At 43.6% G+C, this 27,251-nt stretch overlaps 1 protein-coding gene across 2 annotated transcripts in view; it reads left to right on the top strand.

Annotated features, from left to right (window-relative positions):
* Nucleotides 1-27,251, top strand: part of DDX31 (DEAD-box helicase 31) — a 68,720-nt gene that overhangs the window by 31,240 nt on the left and 10,229 nt on the right. For both annotated transcript variants that reach the window (XM_030535496.1, XM_030535497.1), the window contains exons 15-19: nucleotides 288-338; nucleotides 2,090-2,229; nucleotides 11,055-11,136; nucleotides 16,583-16,694; nucleotides 20,617-20,797. In XM_030535496.1, coding sequence (XP_030391356.1) covers nucleotides 288-338; nucleotides 2,090-2,229; nucleotides 11,055-11,136; nucleotides 16,583-16,694; nucleotides 20,617-20,797 — 566 coding nt within the window. The remainder of the gene's footprint in view (nucleotides 1-287; nucleotides 339-2,089; nucleotides 2,230-11,054; nucleotides 11,137-16,582; nucleotides 16,695-20,616; nucleotides 20,798-27,251) is intronic.

Below are 27,251 nucleotides of genomic sequence, written 5' to 3'. Positions count from 1 at the left end.
AGCATAACTCCATTGAAATGGGTATAGTTACATCTGTTAGGGTCTGGCCCAAAATAATGAAAATATTTCTGGTTTTGTAAAAGCCCTTTTTTGACTTTTGTGTTTGTTTAACTTAGAAACATTGTTTAAATGGAGATGGATAGAAAGTTTAAAAACCTAAGTATGTAAAACTCCCATAGCCTTAAACTATGCATCTCCCCAAATATTGATCATTCTGAGTGCATTGTATCTGCCTTTATTTTTTAAGCAGTTTTTAAAAATTGTGTTGTTTTTAATTACTTTTAAAGGATGTCGCAGCACGAGGATTAGACCTACCTCAGGTCACGTGGATTGTTCAGGTAGGTTTCCATGTGTGCGCATGTAAATAAATGTTATTTACTCGTGTTCAGACAAGTGAAACCTTGTATTGATACTTGTATACTTGCATACAATCCCTGAAAGCCGGGAGTCCATGCGAGATCAAGTCCTACAGACTCTGCGTAAGTGCAGTTGCTCCCACAGAATCGGAGCCCAAGTTTCCTTCTGGGTCCCAGGATTCCCAGGTACCCTTTTGTTCCACAGTAGGATTTGCCCCTTAGTAGGAATGGGATCGAGCCCTGAATAAGTGGCAGGTTGTAAGTTCAAGGACTGAGGGAGAGAGGAGTATGTGTAAAATATTGTTTTTAACTTTAAAATAATTGTAAGTTTTACAAGTTGACTTTGAAAAATACAAGGAAAAATACTGAACCCAAGATTTTCACGTACTAAGGGTCCATCTCCATTGCAGCTGGGGGGTGTAATTTGTGCACACTCTAGCTTTGATCGAGCCAGCATGTTAAAAATAGCAGTGTGGCTGTGACGGCAGCTCAAACTAGCTGCCCAAGTATAATCCTGTCCAAGATCCTAGGTACGTACCTGGGCAGCTGATCTAAGGTGCTGCTGCCTCCCAGCAGCAGTGTAGATGGATCCTTAGTGACACTTGGGTAACAGCCTTTTAATTTCTAGCACACTCCTTGATGTAATTAGTCTGATTTTAATTTTAGCTAAAAAAGATAGCTAGTCAGAGGAGGATGGGGGCAAAGTCTTTAGTTTGCAGGCCCAATTTATTTATCCAAAGATATAGTTGCCAATGCTTGGACACAGTGCAAATTATCTAAGGCCCTGGGAGACTTCTGCTTGTCCAGAAGGTGAAAGCTCAGTTGTCATGAGAGCAGTGTCCCTGAGCACTGACCTGCAGGGAGCAATTAGATTGCTCACAGCATCTTATTCACACCTCTAGCCAGTGGAGGTTTTGCCAAAGAGCGCAGGAATAAACACTAAAATGGGCTTTGGTCGTTGGGTTTTTTCCAGGTAAACTGAAGAGGGCTTATGTCTAAGCAGTATCTCTGTGTGTGTTGGTTTTCCAAGAATGTTAAGGGGAGAACGTGTCCCACTTATAGGACTGTATCTTGCAAATTGATGAGCACCTTTAATGCCTATTGAAGTAAATGGGTGACGCTGGTTTATTACTGGGAGCTTAATCAAAATGTTAATAGTGTCTGATGGGTAGAGATGGAAAGACAATTGGTCTGTATCCGTCACCTACCTCCAACATAAAGAGCTGCACCCCTGTACTTTGCTTGTGGTTGTTTTCTGCTGAGTAACTGGCACTGATTCACTTTAAATAAACCAGAGCAATTTAGCCTGACTTTGAATTTGAATCCTCCTTTCTCCTGGCAGCTTTTCTCCCAAATGTACTGCAGGCAGCTTATTGCTCTGTGTGTGGGCAATCTTGTTTAAAAAAAAAAAAGGCAAACAGATTACTGACAAGCCTGTGTAGGAATAAAATTTAAAAAGCGAAGAGAGACATTGAGATGGGGAAACTGTCCTATTATCTGAAACTTGGCCAATGTGTCACATTCTCATGTCAAAACCCTGCTATGGCTGATGAGGCTGAGCCGAGTGATGGGTTCCAGGGATCAGTCCAATAGGTTCTTTATAAACAGCCCCTTTCTAAGGAAGGCAAGGCACCCAGATTCTTTCTAGGTTAATAGACAAGGTGCCTTGTTTATAATTAATACCACTGTGTTCTGTTAATTCCTCCTTTTCTCTCTCATGTTTCCTTTTGAAGTATAACGCTCCGGCTTCACCTGCAGAATACGTCCACCGAATTGGGAGGACGGCTCGGATTGGCTGTCACGGGAACAGCTTGCTCATCCTGACTCCTTCCGAGGCAGAATATGTCAACTCGCTGGCTTCTCACAAGATTAAGTGAGTCAGAAACCTGAACAAAAGTTTGAGCTCATCTCAGCTTGGCACTTGCAGAGGGACTGGGTCTTGTACAGGTTTTAATAAGAGTTATTAATTCTTGTGCTTCAGGACTAGCCACAGAATGGCAAAAAGAGAGAACTAAAACCTATAAAATCATCAGTATGGCAAATTTACTGTGTGGGGGATGGCAAGGAAGGGATCTATTGTGCACAATTGGTACCTTTAAAACCCTGCATTCAGACCTTGCCTACTGGAGGTCACAAGTCAAGTGAGCGTCTCTAATGGCTACTGGACACTTGCCCATGTTGTCAGAGTTCATACTGTCTCTTCACCAGAGATCCAGGACTGGCATAACTGGAGCGTTAGAGGACACAGTTGAGAGAGAGTTGGCCAAGCTGTGCCATATGTTTAGGCTCAGGACTGCAATAGTAGAGACTGTTGCAAGTCCTATTGACGAGAGTCTGGTAGAACTGTACAGGACCCCGGCACTGGGATGACATGAGTATTGCAGGCGAAGAGTGAGGTGTATTGGCAAAGCCCGGGGAATAGGCTGTAGTAGCACTTGCCAGCTCTGGCTAGTCAAAAAATGTGGAAGTAGGGGTGAGGAAGGCCAGACAGGCTACTAAGGATGCCCAGAGCCTACATATGGATGGCTGTTCAGCAGTCTGCATGAAATAAGAACATAAAAACGGCCGTACCGGGTCAGACCAAAGGTCCATCTAGTCCAGTATCTGTCTACCGACAGTGGCCAATGCCAGGTGCCCCAGAGGGAGTGAAGCTAACAGGCAATGATCAAGTGATCTCTCTCCTGCATCCATCTCCATCCTCTGATGAACAGAGGCAAGGGACACCATTCTTCACCCTTCCTGGCTAATAGCCATTTATGGAGGTCTTAGTTCTCAATGGACAAGCATCCATGTCACAAAACCCACTACCCTGTTAGTCCCTCTCTCAGCTCCCTCCTGAATTAAACCAAGGATGAACATGTCATGAAGACTGAATTGCCTTCTGACCCTTAGAGGTGACCCAACATGAGGTCCATATTGAGATGGGGGAAGTTTGCACTGCCTCTCCCTGCTTTGTGTATAAATAAGAGTACTGTGTCTGGGAGCCATCAGTCCTGAAGTTGTTGTGAACACTGAAGTCTTCCTCACAATTTAGGAGGGAAAGAGCCTGCCTCTAACCAGGGCTGTGCATCCTAGAGTGAATCCTCCCCACCCTTGCTAATCATTGCTGCTTTGGAGCTCTCTTTACTCTGCCACCATGTCCCGAACCATTTGGACGTTCACGCCTTCTTGTGCTCCTCATATCAATGTCTCTTGTCGTTCAGAACAACAGCCAAGTCAGATCACTGCACTGCAGACACATAAACGACGATACACAAATGAAGTGGCTTTTATATTGTGGGTGTATAAATGGGGTGGAGCTGCCCAGATTCTAATTTGGTTTTGAATTCTTGAAATAAACTAACATTGACAACAAATGCCGGATTCTTCTAGGTGGTGAGCCATGTAGTGGTCTAACAAAGAGCCATCCATTGTCCCAGGAAACGATAGATTAAGCAGACACCGGCAAGACAAGGAGGGCTAAGCTGACAGGGTTGTGGGTTTTTTTGGTTTTTTTTTCCCATGTAACAAATAGCACTGACCTTTTAAAGGTGAAATCTCACATTATTGTGAGTTTTTAACTCCAGATGGAAAGTTGCATTTTTCTTTGAGGGAAAGGGGTAAAGAGGTAAAACTGCCTGTTTTTATTTTACTTTAATTTTAATTAGCAAAGTTTCATCCCTTTGGGTATTTTTGACAAATTTAAGGAGCAGTGTCTCCTGAGCCTGCTAGCAGTTATACCAGCTAAGGAGACCTCATGTTGAGCTGGCCGCTGCTCATTGGGTGTCCTTAGGTGTTATGTGCCTCAGCTTGACCGGAGGAAGTATATGTGAATGTATTTTAACCCTTCTAAAATCAGTACAGCCAAATAACACTGAGTATATTGTCTGATTTTTCAACTTAATCCTCGTAATAAAACTTGCTTGCCATAGGATTACGGGCCTCTAGAAGAGTGGAGTGTAATTCACCCACAGTTACCTGATCGGAGAAATGTGTGTCTAATTGGGACAGGCGGGTGGCTTGGCTTGTATGTAGTGGCATAGCTTGTTCTCTTCCAAATCATCGTGCCAGCATATGTGAGGGGAAAACAGACTAGAGAGCAGTACTGATGAATTACCGAAAGATTCTGAAAGGCAGCTTGAAGCTCAGGGCAGCAAGTGCCATCCATACGAATTGCCACCACACTTCATAAACTGAGCATTATGGTGATATTCCTGACAATTTAAATTAGGGTAGAGGGCAAAAGACACGAGGCGCTGGACTGCCATGATAACTTTTGTTCTTGGATCTTCTTTATATCTTTCTATGAAGCCTGCATAACTTGTTTGGGTTTGTATTTTGTTTCTTTGCTTAACTTAAAATAGGCTTTTAAATAAAGTCCCAATGGGTTTGTCAATATATAAAATACTAGGTAAAATGTGTGTTTCTAGGAAGACAAAGTGCAAGACAGGTCGCTGGAGTTTTGGTGTAAATTAACAGAGCTGTGCTGATTTATGCCAGCTGAGGATCTGGCCAGGAGGATTTTTTCCTCCCTAAGTGGGCATTGGGCTTAGTTTCAGAACTGTTGACAGTCATAAACAATCAGAGCAGCTGCGGCTTGTTCCTGAATGAAAATCTATTTCAGAATTAGGAATGACTACCGTTGACATCGGAAATCACTCGCAGTTAATTTTCACCTGTACCTAAAGTCATTATTTGGCTTCTAAAATCTCAGAGCAGAGTTAGACTTTGCCAAAACCGTTCCATTTTGGCTTTGCTGAGAACGGTAATACCCAGTGGATTCAGGAATGCTGTATGGTTTCCTTTGCAACTTTATTTTCTTGCTTTGCGTAATTTAATGTTACGTATTCCCTCCCTAGCCAGAAACTCTCTCTCTCTCTCTCTCTCTCTCTTCCCCCCCTCCCTCCCTCCCTGTCATTTCATATGTATTTCCCTCTTCTTTTTAAGGTTAGATTCCAAAATGGTCTGCTTCAGTCCTGTGTGTAACTAAAAGATTTTCCTTCAAAGGAAGGAAGCAAGAAGCATAAGAAAGTCAGCGAGATTTGGATATATATATTTTTTGCTTATGTCTCTTTTAGTTCCTTCAAGTGTAATCTAGCCACACCTGCTTCGACAGCCATCAGATAATTTCTTTCTCTCCTAACGGCTGCCTAACTAATTTATGAAGGAAAGCACATCCACGTGAAGGCACGAGTCGTTCCCCCCCTTACATATCCACCCATTCCCCCTTTGCACGATGCTCCCCGCTGTGAACTGAGTTTGCATAGCTATAAGGCTGCGAGCTGGCACCACGCCAGGAGAGAGAAGGGGGTGACATATCTCAGGCAAATCAATGTCAAAGGCTTGACATGTTCATTCATAGCTGTGTCAGAGCAACCTTTGGGGATGTGGGGAGAAATGCCTTTCTCTTGCTTAAGTGGTTGCCATTTATGTTTTAATTTACTGTTATGCTTTTCAAAAACAAACAGAAAAATCCTCAGTTGTCTTTTTATGCTCCATTTCCCTTCCTTCCATTCCCCCCTCCCCTTTCCTTTCTCTACCTCTACATTATCTGTGAAGGAATCTTCTCTGTGCAAGATTTCCTAGCTGCATAAGAGCTGACGCTTGCATTCCACATAGGCTGGGATATTGGCCAATGCAGAACCATAACTCACAACCCTTTGGTCCAAATCATAACTTCTCTGGACTGGCTCTGCTCCTTCCTCGGCATGTCATTAACTTGATGTTGTAGGAAGTTGTGTTCACCTTGGTTCCTTTAACTGGGTAGGACTGAAACAGCAGGGATGGTGTGGTACTGCAGGTCACGATCAAGGTTCGTAAGCAGAACTGTAGGGGCAAGCTTTCCCATGTGCCTTGCTTGCATTTAGCAGTGTGAATTGTGGAGCTGTCAGTCTTTACTCTAGTGTTCCGTTCCTGGTTCTGCCATTGATTCTCTATGTGACCTGGGAAAAGTTATTTAAACTGTCTGTGCCTCTTCTTCCATAGCTGCAAGTCACTACTGTTATCCCTGTCTTGCAGAGTATTGTGAGGATTGAGAATGATTCCTATTGTAAAGTGCTTTGAGATCCTCAGGTGCACCAAATTTAAGAAAACAAAAACAATACCTTTCAGAATCCTTACATTCCTGACACCTTTGATCCAGAAAGATTCCTAAATACTGGTCCAAACTCTGCTCTCCTGTAAACAGGTATAAATCCATAGTAACTCCGTTGACTTTGGTGGAGCTACTTTGGCTTTACATGAAAATAAACACCCCTTGTGATGCTTGAGTATGGCACCAGATTGTCTCCTTTATTTCAAAAGGCTTCATGGGATTTTTAATTATCACAAACAGGCAGGGCATTGGGAAGAGATGTTGAAGTTTTACTTTTTCAACTGTGATCCCAGAAAGGAAATAAAGTCTTAGGGCTGGCATTGAAAATGGTTGCTGAGACTATGCTATACTTGGTGAGTGAGCTTATCCAATGGGGACTCTGTGTCTGATCAGCCCTAACCCGAGTAACATTGCAGTCAGTTGTAATGATTGCAAGATCTAGTGGGAAAGAGGAATAACCTGGCTGGGAAACGCATGCTGCAAGCTAGTAAAACAAAGTCCTTTACAGTGTTTTGTTTTGGGAGATGGTGAAGCATGGAAAAATCCTGCTGATCCCACTCTTTTCCCCTAGCCTCTAGGTCCTGTGATCCATCTTTCTGGTTGAGACTAGACTGATCTTTAGGAGCTTCTTAATCACATGAAGAGCATCGTCGTGGAGTGACAATGAGGCTGCTTGTTATCTACCCCAGGGCTGTATGGGCTGCCTTTATAGTATCATTGAAATCTAGGACTGGGAGGAACCTGGAGAGGTCATCTAGTCCAGTCCCCTGCACTCAGGGCAGGACTAAGTGTTAACTAGATCATCCCTGACAGATGTTTGTCTAACCTGCTCTTAAAACTCTCCAACGGTGGAGATTCTACAACCTCCCTAGGCAATTTATTCTAGTGCTCAACCACCCTGACAGTTAGGAAGCTTTTCCTAATGTCCAAACTAAACTGCCCTTGCTGCAATTTAAACCCAGTGGTTCTTGTCCTATCCTCAGAGGCTAAGGAGAACAGTTTTTCTCCCTCCTCCTAGTAACAACCTTTTATGTACTTGAAAACTGTTATCATGTCTCTGCTCAGTCTTCTCTTCTCCAGACTAAACGCACCCAGTTTTTTCAATCTTCCTTCATAGCTCATGTTTTCTAGACCTTTAATCTTTTTTGTTGCTCTTCTCTGGACTTTCTCCAGTTTTTCCACATTTGTTCTGGACACAATACTCCTGTTGAGGCCTAATCAGCGTGGAGCAGAGCAGAAGAATTATTTTTTGTGTCTTGCTTATGACACTCCTGCTTATACATCCCAGAATGATGTTTGCTTTTTTTTATGACAGTGTTACACTATTGACTCATATTTAGCTTGTGATCCACTATGACCCCCAGACACCTTTCTGCAGTGCTCCTTCCTAGGCAGTCATTTCCCATTTTGTATGTGTGCAACTGATTGTTCCTTCCTACATGGAGTACTTTGCATTTGTCCTCATTGAATTTCATCCTGTTTACTTCAGACCATTTCTCCAGTTTGTCCAGATCATTTTTGAATTCTAATCCTGTCCTCCAAAGCACTTGCAACGCCTCCCACCTTGGTCTGGTCTGCAAACTTTATAAGTGTACTCTCTATGCTATTATCTAAATCATTGATAAAAATATTGAACAGAACCAGACCCAGAACTGATCCCTGCAAGACCCCACTCAATATGTCTTTCCAGCTTGACTGAATCACTGATAACTACTCCCTGGAAATAGTTTTCCAACCAGTTATGCGCCCACCTAATAGTAGCTCCATGTAAATTGTATCTAGGTTGACTTGCCTGCCTGGAAGTATGCTTTGTATGTTCCAGTGGACACTTGGATGCACTCCACACCTTGTTGAGCTGAGGAATAGGATGGGTCTGTGTGTTGACCCGGAGTCTTCCACGTGGCAGCATTAGGCAAAAGCACTTGGCCAAAAAATTGTTTGTTACATTTAGAATGTTTTGATTTAAAAATAAGGGCCCCTCTACGCTTTCACACAGGCACAGAGTTTGCTAAAGTTGAAAAATGTGGAGGAGCAACTGCATAATGTGCCAGAAAAAACGTGTATTGGGCCCTCAAATTTTCACAGAATGTTGGTTTAATTCTTAATACGGTACTGTTCATACAGCCAAATATTGGTCCTACTGAAGCCAAAATGTCCATTGGCTTCAATTGGCACAAGATATGACCTATGAATGCTTATACCTGCTTTTCCGCATTTGTTTTTCAACACAATATTGGGGTGGGGGGGGTGTTAACGTGGGAGAAAACCTTTCCTATGCTAGAGTCGAACACACTCTGCCCATGAGGGCTGCGAATGCTTGGCCTCACGTTCTCTAGTCTTTTAAGCAGTTCACCACTAAAACAAGGAAAGATGAGGCCTAATACAAAATAAGCAGAAAGAAAAACTTTCTTTTCTGGGAGGGGAAAAAACTGTGTGTGTGTGTGTGTGTGTGTGTGTGTGTGTGTGTGTGTGTGTGTGTGTGTGTGTGTGTGTGTGTGTGTGTGTGTGTGAGAGAGAGAGAAAATGTAATTGTAAATTGGGAGTATCCATCCAGCTGGTGTGTCTCATTTTGTAAATTGGGAGTATCCGTCTAGCAGGTGTGTCTCTAGTGGAGTCTGCAGGGGTTGGTTCTTGGCCCTATTATTATGAATGACTTGGAAGAAAGCATAAAATCATCACTGATAAAGTTTGCAGATGACACAAAAATTGGCAGTGGTAAATAATGAAGAGGACAAGCCACTGATACAGAGCAGTATGAATCACTGAATAAATTGGATTCCAGCAGAGAATATGCATTTTAATACGGCTAAATGTATCCATCTAGAAACAAAGAATATTGGCCATACTTATGGGATGGGGGGCTCTGCCCTGGGAAGCAGTGATTCTGAAAAGGATTTGGGGGTTGTGTTGGATATGAACATGAGCTCTCAGTCTGACTCTGTGGTCAAAAGAGCTAATGCAATTCTGGGATATATAAACAGTGGAATCAAGCAGGAGAAGAGAGGCTATTTTACCTCTATATTGGGCATAAATGTGACTGCTGCAGGAATATTGCGTCCAATTCTGGTGTCCACAATTCAAGAAGGATGTTGATAAATTGGAGAGGGTTCAGAGAAGAGCCGTGAGAATGATTAAAGAATTAGACATTAGAAAACATGCCTTATAGTCATAGACTTAAAGAGAAGGTTAAGGGGTGACTTGATTACAATCTATAAGTACCTGCCTGAGGAACAAATATTTAATTATGGACTCTTCAGTCTAGCAAAAAAGATATAACATGATCCAATGGCTGAAAGTTGAAGCTAGACAAAATCAGACTGGAAATAAGACACAAATGTTTAATGGCTAGAGTAATTAACTGTTAGAACAGTTTACCGAAGGTATTGATAGATTCTCCAGCACTGACAGTTTTTATGTCAAGATGGGATGTTTTTCTAAAAAATGCTCTTTCGGAATTATTTTGCGGAAGGTCTGTGGCCTGTGTTATACAGGGGTCAGACTAGATGATCCGAATGGTCCTTTCTGGCCTTGACTCTATGAATTTTTCTTTCTCATATATATGCACACACAAGTGCACAAACTCAATTCTTTTCTTTTGCAGGTCATCTTAATGTTTGTTAAAGTCCTTTCAGATCATCCAGGTGTGTTAGAGGTTCATAGTCTTATTAATTATTACTATAAAACTGACCAGTTCAAAATTACTGAGGATAGGAACCATATGAAAACTTTATCTGGTACTTTTTCCATAATACACTAATATTTCCCAGTTACTCTGCTTCTTTTCTGTAGCACTAAATTAATAATTTTCAGTTAAACCTTAAAATTGGAAGTACTAATTATTGAAGACTTTATGGTAGGTGAGAGCCAAGAATCTTCCAATGGACTACAGTGTTCTTCTTCACTTCCCACCCATGGCTACTGTTATGTTACATCCTGCACCACTAAAGTATGTGTTAGTTTTGACCTTCAGTTTAATGGGAGCAAGATTATGAGTAAAATTGTGGCCCTATTGAAATTAATATAAAAGACTCCCATTGACTTCAGTAGGACAAAGATTTCGCTCCAGGTCTTCAGACATCTCCCAGGTTCTGTGTCAGTTATGGTGATGTTGTAGATTGTGGCTGAAGTGAGACTCGCTGGGAGTGAGAAGCACTAAGAAAACGTATCAGACATCATGTCAGAGCCTAGATTCTCAGGCTGAGATTTTAGGCCTTGGTCCCCTCTGCCCCGCTTTACCATTCTGTGAGGTTTTGGGGATCACTGGGTATGTCTGATCCCCTTGGTGAGGAAGCGAGTCAACTTTAGTAGGCTATGTCTCCACTACACAGCTTTTAGTGACGGGGCTGTGCTGCCACAACCATGCCCCTAAAAGTCACGCAATATAGCCGCTGTTTGTTGGTTCCCCACCGAAAAAAACTTCTTCTCCCAGCGAGCAGCGCTGTTCACACTGGCACTTGTCGCAGCAAAACTTTTGTCTTTTGAGGATTGGGGGGGTTAACACCTCTGAAAGACAAAAGTTTTGTTGTTCAATTGCCAGTGTAGACATAGCCATGAAGAAAGCTGTGCATTGTCTTTGGGAAAAGATGAGACGTTACCATTTTTTGTTTCCTTTTCTGCTGTGTCAGTGTCTCCGAAATGAAGATGGAGGATATTCTGTCCAACCTGATGAAAGACGATCGTTTCAAGGGGCACCAATGGGGAACCAAGGTGAGCAAATGTTCTGATTCGGAATTTCTTAAATTTACGTTTCCTAACCAAGCATGACAAATAAGCTTTTCCTTGGCTCTCTTTCTTCAAGACAAGGTATTAGCAAACCCATGATCTGGGCAGTGCAAAATGACAGTTGAACCTTGCTATTCCACACTTCCTAATCTCTGTTCCTTGAAAGTTTTTTGCTCCAAAATGTCCCTTTACAATTCTCAGCAAAGATTTCACAGCAGGCCGTGCCGTAGTGAGGGCTTTTATGGCAAAGAAACTGCATTGCTTTTTTTACAAACCTACTGCAGTCCATTAGCTGGCAGATTCTGAAATATTCTAAGTGATTACAAACTATACAACAGTCCTCCAAGTAAATAAACATTTTTGTGATGCATTCTCCAGGGTTTTTTAATTTTCACCTTTGTTTGTTTAGGGCCTGCTCCAAAGCCCATTGCCGCGGATGGGATTCCTTCCACTGACATTGGTGGGCTTTGGATCAGCTCCTTCCTTGCTAATTCACAGAATGTAGACATTTGCAAGAGATCTCTCAGTCATTTAGAACAAATTGGAGAGTAGTGCTGTTTAAGAGCCCAGGTCTTAGATAGAATGTGAGTGAAAGTCAAGCATTATCCAGGTTTATTTTTCCACTTGCTCATTAAATTTCCAGTTCACTCATTCCCTTACACCAGCCAAAAGTCTTCAACTTGTGCGCGGTCTTCAAGTTTCCCATTGACGGCCACTGTGGGTGTTCCTGTGCCTTTGAAAAATAGTCATCCTTCTGTTATGCCATACATCTTCTACCATGAAGATCTGTGGATCATCTGACATTTCTCTTCAAAACCATGTCTTTCTGGCCCTTTCCTCGAGTCAATATACAGTATATACAGTTTTTTTTTATTTTCTGTTGTATGTTGACTGGAACAAATCCTTATTGTTCAGGAGTGTGGTCTGTAAAGTAGTCTAACAAATACGTAGTTTAATAAGCGTGTGTGTTAGGATAAAGGATTTGTTGGTGAGTTTGGGATTGCTGCATTCTCTAAAAATTATCTAAATGACCTTTTCTATGCATAAAAATGTCACTACTTTGAAGTCCAATATCCCTGGAAGCAGGGGCTTGCGCGAGGGGAGAGCAAGCAGGGGCATGCTCCTTCCCCCCAGTAATCGGCGGGGCACAGAACTCCTCTGGCCCCAGGTTTGTGGGGGGAGCTGACAGCTCCTTCAGCCCTGGGACTGCAGCAGGGGCATGCCCCTCCAAAAATGGTCATATTTTATTCCTGTGCATGCTTCTGCCTGGAAGTAAGCTTTTGGTGTACCCTTGGAGACTTGGAATCCCCTTTCAACATTACAAAACTCCAATTTCTAGCCCTTTTGGCTCTAAAGATATCCCACTTAAAACCTGGCACTGGCCCAGGGCAGAATATAACCCATCTTGGGCCAGTGTAATTGTGTTGGCTGGGAAGAGAAAATATTTCTCTGGAAGGTTTTGGTTTGGTTTTTCAATTGCAGCTCTTTTGAAGCTTATGACAATCAGGCCCATGGTGCATTGAATTGAGAACCCAATCACTGAGGGTTCTCAAATCAGTGGCCACTTTTGAAAACATTAGCCTTAACAAACTCTTTGTGCCTCATTTTCCCCATCTGTAGAATAAGGATAACCGCTAACCACACCAAAATAAACCAATATTTGGAAACTAGTTAGTATTTCCATTCATTACTTGTGGTAGCGTCTAGAGAACCCCATTGTGCTAGGTGCGGTACGTATAACAAAAAGATGATCCCTTCCCCAAGGAGCTTGCCAGTCTAAAGTTGTAATCCTGGCCCCATTTAAGACAATGGGATGTTTGCCATTAAATTCAGTGGAGCTGGGATTCACCCTAGTTGTGGGAAGTTGGTGGTGCTACCTGACACAGGTTTAAAAGACAGTGACCAAGAGAAGAAATATCTTGTTACGGGAATGTCCTGAAAAATTGAATAGGGTGAAATCAATATAGTTCTATGGACATTAAATAGGATTCTATAGACATTACTCTTTAAAAGCCTATAAAATGTAATAGAGGATTCAGTCCTTTCTATGGCAGCCTGTAGCATTCTATATCAGGGATCTAATTCTCTCTCAAATTCTATAAGGTGATTTCTAGAAGGTCTATGGAAAGGTTATCATCCCCTACTAAATACTGTAGGACTTTTCCATAGAATCAGTACAGCAAACGAGAAACAGAATAGACTGGATGTGGAACAGACAGCGATTGCAACTTTTAATTTCCACTTGTTATGAAGGATCTGACCTAACCCGTCATGACTTTGCTGCTTGCAAGTTACAGAGTTCTCTTTACTTTATCAGTTCTCCACGCATGGAGTCATGTATATGTGATACTCCTGCACACAGAGTCCTCGTTATAATGCTTTTTATCTCTCACTGCCTTGACTGAAGTCCATTATAAATACCCCTTTGGAACACACTTTTTTTGGGCTCCTGTGAGCAACTGGAGAGTGAGCTGAAGTGCCTCTAAAATGTATATTTTATATTTAGACACACAAAATATGTGTGTGGCTACATCTGGGTGCGTGACTGTTCACCCACCTACAAAGAGAATAAATTTGATCTTTCAACTTTTACAGGGGGAGGGGTAGAAAAAATACATTGGTGGGTTCTGGGGGCTGTGCAAGAGGGTCGGAATCAGCCAAGCAAAAAAAGTTATTAAAACAACATCCTTCATTTTGTTTTCAAGTATCACAGAAGCAAGACATATTATGCCCCCCCCCTTCTTTTTTAACCATAAGAAAATCCCTCCTGTTCTAGTTTCTATTAACCCTTTTCCTTAATGAACTTGTAGATTTCCAGTATCCGTCCCCAAAAAACCCAGTCTTAATAGACATACGTTTCTCTCTTATGAAATAGAGAATGTATCTTTTTTTTTTTTAGCATGGTTGCTTTTTTTTTCTGTGATGTCATGAAATGTGCAAATAAAATTAGTTGCTCTTTGTGTATATTATTATTTATTAATTATGTTTATTATGGCAGTGCCTCTGGACCAGCTAAGAATGTGGTCCCATTGCGCAAGGCACTGTACAAACACAAGAGTAGTAGAAGCTTTCGTAAATGAGGCAGAGTCTGTAACATAGCACATACATACACAGAACACACAGTGCAGCATCCATGAGTTACAAAGGTTAATTACACTAAGTGAGGCAGTAAATATATGTAGAAGAAGAAACAGCCAAGCAAATACTGCAATACGTTATCTTTTGGGCCTTGGCATATGGTAGAAGGGCTTCAGGTGTATTGTCTCTCTGACTTTAACAGGGATATTCTCAGGAATGAGATTTAGTCGGGTGTGTAAAGGATGCAGACTTGCTTGTAGCTGCCAATCCATTCATTTTATCTGTCCACAGCCTCAGACAGTGGTGTACGGTGGGGTTTTTTTTACACTGCTCGACTCTGAGTCAGTTTTAAATTTAGATTTTTTTTATTTTTTTTTTAATACCAACCTTCCTGGAAGGCAGGAATCAAAACCCAGATTTCTTCATGCTCATTAGGGGGGAAGTTTAAAATGAAATCTTTCTGGTGGGGTTAAGAGGGATGGGATAGGAGAGGAGGAAAGAGAACGGGGGGGAAGCTGTTTTCTAAGGACGTTAAGTTTTCTTCCATTTGCTTTTTTTGATTTATTTTTCTTGGGCTGACCTCACACTTTGGAAATTATGCACTAGTTTTTATCCCTCGTTTTAGTCTTACCCCCCCACCGTTCCACCAGCAAGAAGAGATGCCTCATTTTGAAGCCTAAAGGGGGAAATAAGAAAAGTCCTTTGTAATATATTGCCATATTATCACTAAATCCCCTGACAGTTGTGACACAGAAGCAAGTCACCTGTCACTTAAGCTTGAGGTCTCTTTAATTTTCTCCTGGAATTCGCACCAGGCTGTCTTTAATTTGAGGCCTTTATTGGAATTCTGAAACCTTTCTGCCTCCCCAGCGCTCAGATCTATTCTGAGTGCTGTTACAGAATGTATACAATAACCAACAGAGGGATTCGGAGAGGGCTGAAGCACTGTTTATTTAACACTCTGGAGGGATTTTCGTGCTTATTCGGTCCTGGCTACCCGGCTTTCAATATCGCTTTGACAACTGTTATGCCCTTCTCATTAATTTTAAACAGTTAAAACACAGGAAAAAGAGAAAAAGTTTTCATTATTAAAGTGCTTTACTTTTTAATAACAGAGGATTCTGTCCGCCGGGGAAAGGGCAACCTCGCTAATTTCACATTCATATTAAAAACGCTGGGAAGGTGACACTCTATGCCGCCTGTGAGGCTTAACAAAAGAAAAAGTGGAGAGGGTGGGAAGGGGAGAGGAAAAAAAGTTTTATGTTTCACATCAGTAGAAACTTGATAATGACAATGACAAATGTCCGCTTTGGTGAGGTGGCTCCACTTCTGACATATTAAATCCTTACATAGACCCTCGACTGCGAAATAGCTCATCAGATTAGGTATTGTTAATAATTCAGTTCTCCACAGGTGTAAGCAGACATGACAGCATTGAAGTCAGCCTTGCACCCTGTATCACCAGGAATGAATTTGGTCTTCTGTGCTTTGTAGCTTGGAGATTATATAGAGACCTTTTTTCCCCAAAATCCAGTAAAATGACTAGAGCCTCTTGTCTACCATGCACAGATGCAATACATCGGACAATGGTTCACGCATGGGAAAGTGCAGAGACGTCATTGTATAACAGGGGCTCTCTGGAAGGAAGTGGAGAGGGCACTTAGGGTGCAGGAAGGAAGAGATTGTTCATGGTCTAGGAAGGTGATAGGCCAGGAGTGGAAGAAAAAAGTGGAGAGAGCCGCTCGGATGGAGGGTCCTGGGAAGTAGATGGGAATAAAAAAGGAAATGTAGGGAGAGGAAGATCAGTGAAGATGAGAATAAGGAGCAGGAAGTTGATAGAGAATGAGAGAGAACGAATGTGGATGGTTTAATTCATTGTTCTAGGGCGGGACTGGTTATATGGATTGATTGATTTGATTTACTCCCTGTTTTACTTAGAATAATATCATTTTAAAACACGAGAAAACTGGGCCCAGTGGTGTCAGTCTGGAGTAACTCCACTGATCTGGATGGAGTTACTCCAGACTGACTCTGCTGTAATCAAGATTGGAAGCTGAATCGGTGAATCCAAAGTGGCTGCTAGCAGGAAAGGGGGGAAAATATATGTGATAGGTGTTAGAAAACACAAAATTAAACCTGATTTGCTCCCTTCACGAAGTGGTGCTCACTGGTTGCTTTGACTTCAACATCTTTATCTATACATATTTTTTTTCCTTGTAATATTGAGAGGATTACCCTCGTTGGCCCCGGGGTGGTTACTGTGTGATTTTACTGTTATTAAATCTATTCTAAACTGCTTCATTATTCCTGACTCAAACTCTGTCTTTCCTTTAATCTCCCACCGCCTTCCTAGAAATCCCGTGGCACGAACCCCCAGGAAGTGCGGGAACGGGCAACGGTCTTGCAGACAGAATTTGAAAATTATGTGCACTCCGGTGAGGGAACTGTCCAGTGGGCAAAGAAAGGTCAGTAGATTTCTTTAAACTTATTACTGAATGGCTTATACAAACGGCAAGGGTTCCCCTCTGACGGAGTGGACTTTGGGGGAAAGGCCTAGCAGAAGTGTCTCTAAGGGGGGTTGAAATGGATGTAGAAGGCTTTATAACGATATTAAACGTTAATTTCTTGCTTTCATGTATTATGCACAAATGAAGTTCAGTCTTGGCTTTCATTAGGATTTGCATCTAGGGAGCTCTGACCCAGTCACGTGAGTGTCTAGGTTTTGTGTTACAAGGGGAAGGTCAGAGGCAACAGGCTAACCTCATCCTGGTTGTAACTGCATTGAATCCATTGTTTACACCAGGGATACATTTGACCCAGTGAGACAGAATGTCTTGGAAGAGATGCCTAGCAGCCCTTATCCAAGGATATATTTTCATTTGATATGTGTACATGTGTGTGTACATGTGTGCATGGAGGGAAGCAGCAATAGCAGAGGAAGCACAATTGCTGATAACTACAATTATTATTGAATCTTTATGTACAAATCTGTCAGGTAGGATATGTAAAGTATGGCACAGAGCAATGCAGTGAGTTTTTACCATCTATACCTAGATTTGAGAATATGGCAGTGGGACAGGGGGCAAGAGATTGCATCTGCTCTGGGGGGAAATTGCCATGGGAGTGGCCAGAGATCCTGCACTCATGCACTGCCTCCTGGCAGAAACCAAAGGGATGGTACAACATGAACTGGTACAGCCCTACTGTTCTACAAGGCTAATCTGGGGCACAGGGGAATGTGCATGCAAAACAAAGTGCCTGTTGTGAAAACAGTGTCCAAGGCAAATTACTAGCTGTTACCCAAACTTAATATTGGATGCCCTTTCGAGGACCCCAATCCTGCACTCAAGGAACTGAACCACCTATGCTCTAGGGTAAATATATAACTAGATGATTTTCTTTTGAACCCTCTTCCTTCCATCTCACTTCACCTCCTGGTCAATTTCTTCCCATCCCACTCAGGTATGAGCTAAATACTGATGTCCTGACTTCGGTAGAATTCCCATTGACTTCGGAGAGAGGAGGGGTCTTTATGAATTCACTCTGTGTACTGAGTTATTCACACTCTGAGTCATTCTTACCGAAACAAAAAACCCACGATAAAAGTGAAATACTTTCCTTGTGGATGGTAACGTCTGCCAGAAAAGATCATTCCATTTCAAGGTACAAATAAAGAAAGTGATCAGAGAGCACCATCTTGTAACGGTACATGCTGGGGAGGGAGAAGATGCTCCCGATATATAATGTAAATTCAGGATTCAAGGCTGTTGTATTAAATTTAAGACAAATGGCTGGGTCTGTTGCCAAGAGAGCAGAGCTGCTATCTTCTGAATGTCCTGCTAACTTCTCAAGTAAGGACATAATGAAGGAATCGTGGTTAGTAGTAGATCTTCCTGCCCTAATCTGTAATTTCAAATGGCATGCATCAGGATGATGATGAGCAAGGAACTGGGAATTCTCGGGTTCTGGCCCTGGCTTTGACCTTGGGCATGTCATAGAGTATCTCTCTGCCTCGTTTTCACCTTTAAATTCTTGCTTCCCTCCTCTGGAGGCCTGGGAGGCTTAATTCATTCATGTTTTAAAGCACTTTGAGCTCCTTGGATGGAAGGTGCTAGAGATTTGCCAAATGTAATAACCAGCCTCGCTGTCGTGGGTGTTGCTGTGAACTGCTTGATTGACGCTATAGTACTTTTATGGATTTTAACCAAGTATCTCAAAGCTCATTACCAAACCCTCCTCCCTGATCAAATTCTTGATCCTAACCAACTAGGCTTCTTGACACGCCAGTGAGTGTCCCCAGTTATCCCCATTTTACAGCTGAGGAAACTGAGGCCGAGAGCCGTTCCATGACTTACAAGTGGTCATGCAGCGTCAGCAGAAGGGCTGGGAATAGAATCCAATAATCCTGGGCCCTAGTGCCCTGCTCATGTCTCCAGACCATGCTATCTCTAATATACTGTGACAAAAGGAAACAACTGAATGGGCTTGAGTCTTGTACAAAACAGATCCATGTCTGCGCCGGCACAGTGTAACTCTATACACGCACTCTTGTTGCTGAGCTACGGGCTGATGACTTTTGATGGCTGCTGTGGGGAAATCCGTACAGAATGTCATGAAATGTTGAAACATGATGCATCCACTGTTTGTCTTGACCTAGGGCTGCCTGCCCCCCATCTCCTGTTCCGCTATCCGCATATGCAAATTTTCCATCACTGACTGGCTTCCCTTCTTCCTCCCCTTCCAAGCCAGGAATCATGAATAATTAACATTGCAGCTGGCTTTTGCCTTCATGGCAGACAATCCACTGGAAACCATGCCAGCAGTGCATTTGTTTCCCTTTTCTGCATTTTCTGACCCTAGTCAGTTGTAACATCCAGTGTTTGATTACAGGCTGCTTACAAAAAGATTGGCTCCCCAAGATCCGTGGGATCCAAGCACTTTGAGTGCTGTAAGGGGCTTTATAGCTTTGATGAGAGTGAAATAGCCGGTGGGCCAGATTCTGAGCTGATGTAAGTGGGTGCAGCTGCTGTAGAATTTTTCATGGGAGTTACACCTTACAGCAGGAGTGAATTTAACCCAGTAGCTTATAGAGAGAGAGCAGGAGCATTTGGATTTTGAGAGCTTTCAAGCTGGGCCCTTATTGCTCTTGGTGTCTTATCGAGGGCCCCTCCTGCAGACTGGGCATTTGCAATGTTAAGCATCCTCTCCGAAAATACTGATCCTTAGTTGTTCAGATGTCCCTAAAAGACTCCCGATAGGAAATCAGGGGAGGGGTGCGAAGGATTCACCTGAGTTTCTTCTCATCGATTGGGAAAAGGCGTTCGCTTTACTCAGTAAACAGAGCTTTGATGGATTCCCAGGGTCCTTCCAGGAGCTGAGCTGTTAAAATGACATTTTTATTACTGTTCATAAACTCCAAGCTCCTGCTGCTGCTGAGAGATTAGATTTAAGCTGTGGGCAAACTTGCTGGTCCAGTGGCTCAACAAGCCAGGGCATGGGAGGTTAGGGTTTAGAGCTTGCTGCCGTCAGGGACTGAGAGGGGCTGTCGGTGCAGGTCTGAATGGGAGCAGCGAATGGGAGATTTAGTGAGCTGAGCAGGGGATTTTGGGAGACGGAGTGAGCCTCAGTCAAAGAGTGTCCCAATAGCAGAAAAGAAAGCTGCAGCCTGAGGTGTGGGTGCGCTTAGCATTCTGGGATAGCCACCGGTGTGGTTCGCAGTGTTGCTATTCATGAGGCTTGTCCTTAGAGCAGTAACATCTGAGGAAGTCATTAGAGGGATAAAGACTCTAAGGAAATGTACATACTACTGGATTTTTTTTTCTCTTTTAAAAGGTGAGCTCTGTTCTCAGCCTGGTGATGAAATGGAAAGTCCATGTGTCTCTCAAGTATTTCTAAGGGACTAGCTGGTGACTGGCGAAGAATTTATTGGTTGCTGGTACCGGAGGAGTCTGCCCCTGACCCTCCTCACAACCCCTTCTCTGCCTCTCTTCATCCCACTGCCTTCCTGTCTTCTTCTGCCTCCTACCTCCCCTCTCTCAGCTTCTACTGGACAAGGTCACCAGCGCAGTTCCTGAGCCGGTTGAAGACCACCGCTCTGTCGGACAGGGGGGCAGCGTTTAGAAGAAGCAGACCTGTGCAAATCTAGTGTATCTTCATGTCACTTCTTTTCTGCTCCCGACCTCTCGCCTCACAACTTTCCTCCTCCCACGGGATTGGGCACTAATACTTCACGTATTTTTAGTATCCCAACCATTCCTAGAGCTGATATCCAGGCTGTCACAAATGGCTCGGCAACATCCTTTCAGCTGAAACAGGCAGGATGGTGTAGGTTTAAGAAAAAAATCCAGAATGTGGTGGAAAACATAACTCTCTCTCTGTTCTTCACAGCACTGCAGTCGTTCCTTCGCTCCTACACCACCTACCCCAAGACCCTGAAGCACATCTTCCACATCAAATCCCTCCACCTGGGCCATGTGGCCAAGAGCTTTGGGCTGAGAGATGCCCCTCAGAACCTCAGCGCCTCCATGGCTGCCAGTCCAGGAAAGAAAACCAAACTGCAACCAAAAAGGTAGGAAGATCCAGCTCTCTGGAGCCAGGGCCACGTCATGAGCATGTCGTTTGACCCCTGCTTTGAATGTTTTCTACCAACGGGGCTGAGAAACAATGGGAGAAAACTGGGATAAATTGAAGAACAGAAAGATGGAGACGAGGATGCATAAACCACCTGCCCCTCTGGGTCCACTCTTTCTACTGTCAACACAATGTCCCACCACCCAATCAGTCAGGAGCCTCCCCCAGGAGAGAGAAAAGAAAAAGGCCTGATAGCTTCTGTTTGCAGTGGAAAGAGCTGCTTCAAGAGGGCTCGCGTTTTTTGTTTGCCCTATTGACTTCTGCTTTAATAACAGCCACCCTCCTTTTTACACGCTGTGCTGGGATCTGGGGTCATGGAGAGGTCCTGGGCTGTTGAATGACTTGCTACCCAAAAGTCACTCGCGAGGCCGTGGGATACAGTGGGTGGCTCTTAGGAAAAGCATTACCTGTTCTGAGCAGAGGGCAACTCATCTGAGGACTTCATTTGGCCGTTAGATAACCTGAGAGTGCTACTGAGTGCCCACATTGAGTAGACGATACACTGTGCCTCTGGCCAGTTGTTAAGAGGCAGAATTCCTGTGCCAAGCATCTTTGGAGACACACACACACACCTGCCTACAAGGCTTAACCGTGTCACATCTGCCCCGCGCTCAGCTGCACTGAGGCGTGGCCGTGTGGCATGTTTCCCCATGAGTCTGCTAATGAGCATGCAGGGGGAGAGAGGTGCTGTTTTATTTGGCCTCTTAGGATCTCTGCCTCTCTGATGTAGTTCTTTAAATGAACATGCTTCCCCCTTTCAGATTAACTGATTGTATTCTGAAATAAATCCTTGGGTGTTCGCCACACAGAGCTATTCACTTCTGCTGTGTGATCCAAAAGGCATTGGCAAAACTGGGGTTGGTCTGTGGATGTGTGTCAGTGTCGCCTGGCCCACTGTAATGTCACTGCTGCACATGAGACCTGGACAAGAGAGCGACCTTGAAGCCTGATGTGGGAGAGTGGGCGTGCCGCCGAGGCGAACTGCCTGGGCCATGGACAGTGTTTGACCAAACGAGTCTCATAAATACAAGCAATGCTTCTGGCTGATCTAACGATCCTGAACATAGGACTGGGAGCCAGGAAATTCTGGCTGTGATACTGATTTGTTTGATTAGGCAAGTTATGTGATTGCTCTGTGCCTCAGTTTTCCCCAATGCTAATTGCAGTGTATACTTAATTAGTTTATTTTCCCAAAGCCTTTATTAGTCCTAAGTGTTATTTTGATTAGCTTTATTAGTAAACACGGGTGAACTGGGTGGTTGTGTGGGCGCTCAGGCTTTAAAAAAAAAAAGAAAACAAATTAAATTACCTTGTATTTTGGCTTGCAGTAAATATCACCTTTTCTGAGTTCAGTTTAGAAGCATGAAGATGCTATGTGGATCACCAACTCTGCACCCAGTAGCTCTGAGTTTTCTGCAGTTGTTTTATTTCTATTTTCCTGGCACTTTTTACCTCTGTGAAAACACCATCTCCAGCTGGCCTTTTAAACGGGAAGGTCGTGGTTTGATTGGGAGTTTTTTCTCCCCCCTTTGAAGAATTCATGTGAGGAGGAAATGAACCTGCCAGAAGTGTGTGTGTCGGGAGTTGTAGGGGCAGACAGGCAGAGGGAATGGGTACAAAGGATGCTGTGAACATTCCAGGACACAGTGCAGAACGTGACAAATTTCACAACTTGGAATCTTTCTCTCCCATTGACAGTTATTTGGTCTCCCACCGCTGCCATGCTCTAGCACCTCCTAGAGCAGTGGTTCTCAACTTATTTACCATTGCAGGCCACATCTGATACTACTTGTATGGCTCTGAGGATGTCACATGGGCTGCAGGTCTGTGCTGATTGGGCTGCAAGTAGCCCATGGGCCACAGGTTGAGAACCACTGTTCCAGAGGCTCACTACCCCCTTCTCCCTCCTGGAAGTATGTTCTCTGGGACAAGGCCCTTCACTCTAAATGTTTGCAAGAGATTATAGTTTTCACTTGAACTGATTCCTGAAGAGTATCCCAAAGTCAGCGGGGTGCTTAGAGCAATTGATTTGCTTTGCATGTTACTTTGTATACAGTGCAAATACTATGTTCCACAATACACCTTCCCAGGTTGGCCCTCTGGGCATTCAGAAGCAGAGACCATGGTTTTCCCACATGTTCAGAAATAATTCTCCTGTAGCATCTCACCGACCTAGTTTAATGTAGTCTCTCGTGGCTGGTGTTCTACATTGGATAGGGAAGCACTGGCATTGAAGGCATGGTGAGGAGATGAACGCTTTCACTTTCAATTTTTTAAGAAGTGACTCTCTTGTTCATTAGCAGTGAGGCTGCATTAGCAAACATTTATATCCCGGCTCAGCCACTGCAACCTCCTCCTCTCTGGCCTCGGCAAATGCAGCCTCCTCTCCCCCTGTTGCTGCTGCAGAAAGGGTCTTCCTGGCTTGCTTTGAGACCATATCACTCCCTCTTTGCGCCCTCCACTGGCTCCCCTTTTTCCACCGCATCAAGCACTAACGACTGGTCTTCACTTCTAAGCGTTTTCATGGCATATTCCCATCCCATTTATCCTCTCTTCTGTGCTACAGAAATGTAAACTCCCACCTCCATTCTGCTGGTGATGCCTACACTGATGGCCTATTTGTCAGATTTCCCAGCAAGCAGTGTCGGTGCTTTCCCCCATGCACTGTCCCTTACGCATTCAAGGATCTCCCTGCATCTGCAAGACATTATCCTCCCTGGCATCTCTCCATAGAACCCTTCGAGACCTACAAAACACTTGACGGTGGTTAGGCAGCAGGCGTTCTGCGACCGTTGCTTATGACTATTGTCGCACTGTTACCTCGCGTTCCTGTCATCTGTTTGTCATATCTGCCTCTCATCTTAAACCTAGACTGTAACCTCTTCTGGGCAGGGGCCATCTTCTTGCTACATGTTTGCATAGCACTTAGCATTACTGGCCTCTCAGCACTACTGCAGTCTAAGTAACACATTGTCATTGTCAAAGCAGAAGAATGGAATTCAGAACTCCTAGCTGTTCTGTTCCCTTATCTGCTATTCTGCAGCCTTGGGTGTGTCACCAAACTCACATTTCCAACGTTAGGCACATAAACAACGGGGCTGATTGTCCGAGGTTCTGAGTACTCACAATACCCAGTGACTTGGGCTCTGAAAATCAGGCTGCTGAAGTGGTTTCACACGAATTTAGGTGTCTGACTTTAGGCACCCAGGGCCAGACGCCTAGCTGGTGTAAATAGGCCCAGTATCATAGGAAGCCTTGGGAGTTATGCCCATTTACACCAGCTGAGAATCTAGCCCCCCAGATTTGAAAATGTTGACCTTATCTTCTCCGTGTCATCGCTGGTAAAATGAGGATGATGCTGGTGAGACGGTTGTGAGGCTTAATTAATATTTGTAAAGTACTTTATAAATCTGATGATCACAAAATGTTACTTGTCACTTACAGCTAACAATGTTCTTGGGCCAGATCCCCAGAGGTGTCCTGCATCTGCACTTCCTCAGTTCACCTTCTTTCAGGATTTGCTCCTTTACCGTTACACTAGCAATCTCACTGTTCCTACCATGGACAGTGCCTCATTGGTGCCAATGCAACTTTGGGAAGTTAAGGAAAAGCCTGGTATAGACAAGGCTTAGTGGTTAAACTACAACCAGGGCTTTAAACACTCCAGACTTTCAGCGAGTTTGAATCAGTCCAAATGACTCATTGTTAATAAATAGACTGATAGTTGTTTGTCAGCAAATCCAGAGTTGCACAGACCTGTTGCGTTGGCTCTGGGTTTAGTTGCGGATTCATCCTGTAACGCAGACTGGGCTGAAGAAGCCTCCTGGGTTTGCTGGTGAAGGTTGAATTTGTCTGCCAGACTGGGGAAAGATGGATCAGCCACCCCTGCTTTTTAGAGAGCTGGCTGCAATTTGTGTTTGATCAGACCCAGGCAGCTCTGGCTCATCCAGTGCTTTATGCATTCCTACCCCTGCTGTCTGCCATACACAAAGCCTGTTCTTCCCAGAAAGGCCCGGTCTGTACACAGTTCTTGTGCTGGTATATTTATGTTGGTTAGAGGAGTGATTTTTTTTTTTCCAAACTGTTTTATGGTTCTACTTATGCCCTACTGAGCACTTAAGTTAGACTGGTGCAAAGGTGCCTTTAATAGCTTATTTCCCTTTCCTTACAGGCATAAGCTATAAGCTCCTTTTATACCAGTGTTGCTGCATCCACACTAGAGGATTCATACCAGTATAGCTGAAGTGGTACAACTTTTGTGTGTAGACAGGGCCTAATTTGGACTGTCTCAGTTCTTGTGTGACCAACCTGAGCCACAGAGGGCTTGGTTGTCAGCAGCGCTGAGCCCCTATAGCTCTCATTAACTTGCAGTGTTGCGGGTGCTTGGCATCTCTGAAAATCAGACCGTTGGTGTTTCCAGTTGATCCCAGACAAATGAAGGCCTTTCCGCTTGGAAAGGAGGAAATATTGGCGCCACGGTCCTGCTCAGGAGCCACAGCAGAGGACTCGCTCCCAGTAATCGCTTGCCACTAAATGGTAGCTGTGTTTAAAAGGAAGAAAGTCTCTTCTCGTTAATAAATGTCTGTTGGACTCTTTCTGTGTAATGGTTGCTGCAAACTCATATTAGCAAGTGTTTGCCGTTCATTTAAAGTACTACTCCACATAATGGTTTGTAGGCCTGTGTCATCTCCAGCTTATGCACAGACACTGGAAAAAGCAAGGGGGGAGGGGAAGGAGATGGTGGGGAGAGGGAAAAAAAAAGTTGGAGACAGCATTGTCCTCGCTTTGAGAAGCCACCGGGCCACCGGGGATAGGCCGGGGCTCTGCCTCCTGCTTCAACTGACCCTCGCCAGCAGATGGGCAACAGGACAGGAATGCCCTTGTGAGCCAGGGATTTAACAGGGCTTTATTTAGGGAAGAATAGCCTGCTTAGCCGATAAAGAGCATGTAAGATGGTATGGGGCGGGCTTTGATGTCTTGCTGGCCCAGCGGGGAGCCAAGTGATGACTGACAGCAGTGTGTCACAGGATTACTCGGCCCCTGACAATGCATCTCTCTGTTCCTGTGATGTTGCTACTCTGTTACAGCTACTTTTTCTGTTGTTGTGTGCCTCTTTAGGTGGCATTCCTCCTCCCCAAGCCTCCCATCCCGTTAGAGTATAGACCGGCTGAAGATACAGTAGGTAGCATGAGGCAGTGGGGGGGCGTTAGAACAAATGGCGTAAGAGTGACTTGAACGCTCATGTGCTCATGGATTTGTATAATTGCAGGTCAGGGAAAGTGAGCAGGCTTTGCACAGGCCGGTCATGGCTCAGACTCCAGATTTCAAAACTTGGGGCAGCTGGAAAATAAAGACTCCACAAAATAACCAGAGTTGCCCTGTACAACAATTGCTGTTCTGCAGAACCTTGTTTTTTAATTAACTTTCTCTTTGTGTGCATGCGAGAGAGAGGCTGTATTAGAATTTATAGTGAAAAGAGTAGTGAATATAGGTTTAATTTCTGCTCTCTGTTACATTAATGTAAATCCAAAGAAACACTTAATTTCTGTAGCGTTACTCTGGATTTACACTGGTGTAACTGAAATCAGAATTTTGCCTTTGATTTTTTTTAATTGCTTGTAAAATACAGGCTTGAAATAATAGCAGCACAGCCATTGAACAGACTTTCTTTTTCATAGTGTTTATCATGTGATACTGCAGGCATTGGTTGTCGTATGGTAATTACACATTGTGTCCAAACACCCGATATCTTTTCAGTAGTCTGCAAACCAAAGTCCCATCTCTCACCACCTGCATGGAGAATAAAGAACAAACAGCCCAGAGAAAAAGAAAGAAATAGAGAAATAAAGTGAAGGGGAGAGGGTCATTAAATGGACAAAGACAAGGGTTTTTTTCATTTTTTCCAAACATCCTTCCTTAATCACCTTAGAGAGACCAGGTAGAAAAGCCAAAAACTGACAACATGGCAGCCAGGTGTTCGTTTTGTTGTAAATGCTGATATGCTGTATCATGCTCTTTTTATCCTGAATACACACATTTGTTTTCTCTGTGTCTTACACTTGCTAGTACTCTTCATAAACCATTTGGTATAAACTGAATAGCCCCTTAACAATACCATTCTTTGCAAGACTTCATTCTGAAGATAGCATGTTGTATTAAAATAATACTCAGGATTTTCTTGGAAGGTGAAATGCAGCATTTATTTAGAAGTATAGGAGGAGTTGGCAGTGTTCTCTCCTGTCAGAGATGATGAAACTCTTTGCCACGTGATGTCATTGAGGTCACAAACTTACCAAGATTGAAAGAAGGATTGGCTGTTTATATAGTTAATAGGAATAGCTAGAGTTGTTATAATTAATGCAACCAAAAAAAAAAAAGTTTTGGAAGGGGAA

This window comes from Gopherus evgoodei, chromosome 16 (genome assembly GCF_007399415.2).
Source record: "Gopherus evgoodei ecotype Sinaloan lineage chromosome 16, rGopEvg1_v1.p, whole genome shotgun sequence".
Classification (NCBI taxonomy): Eukaryota; Metazoa; Chordata; order Testudines; family Testudinidae; genus Gopherus; species Gopherus evgoodei.
This window is presented reverse-complemented; position numbering and strand designations above follow the sequence as displayed.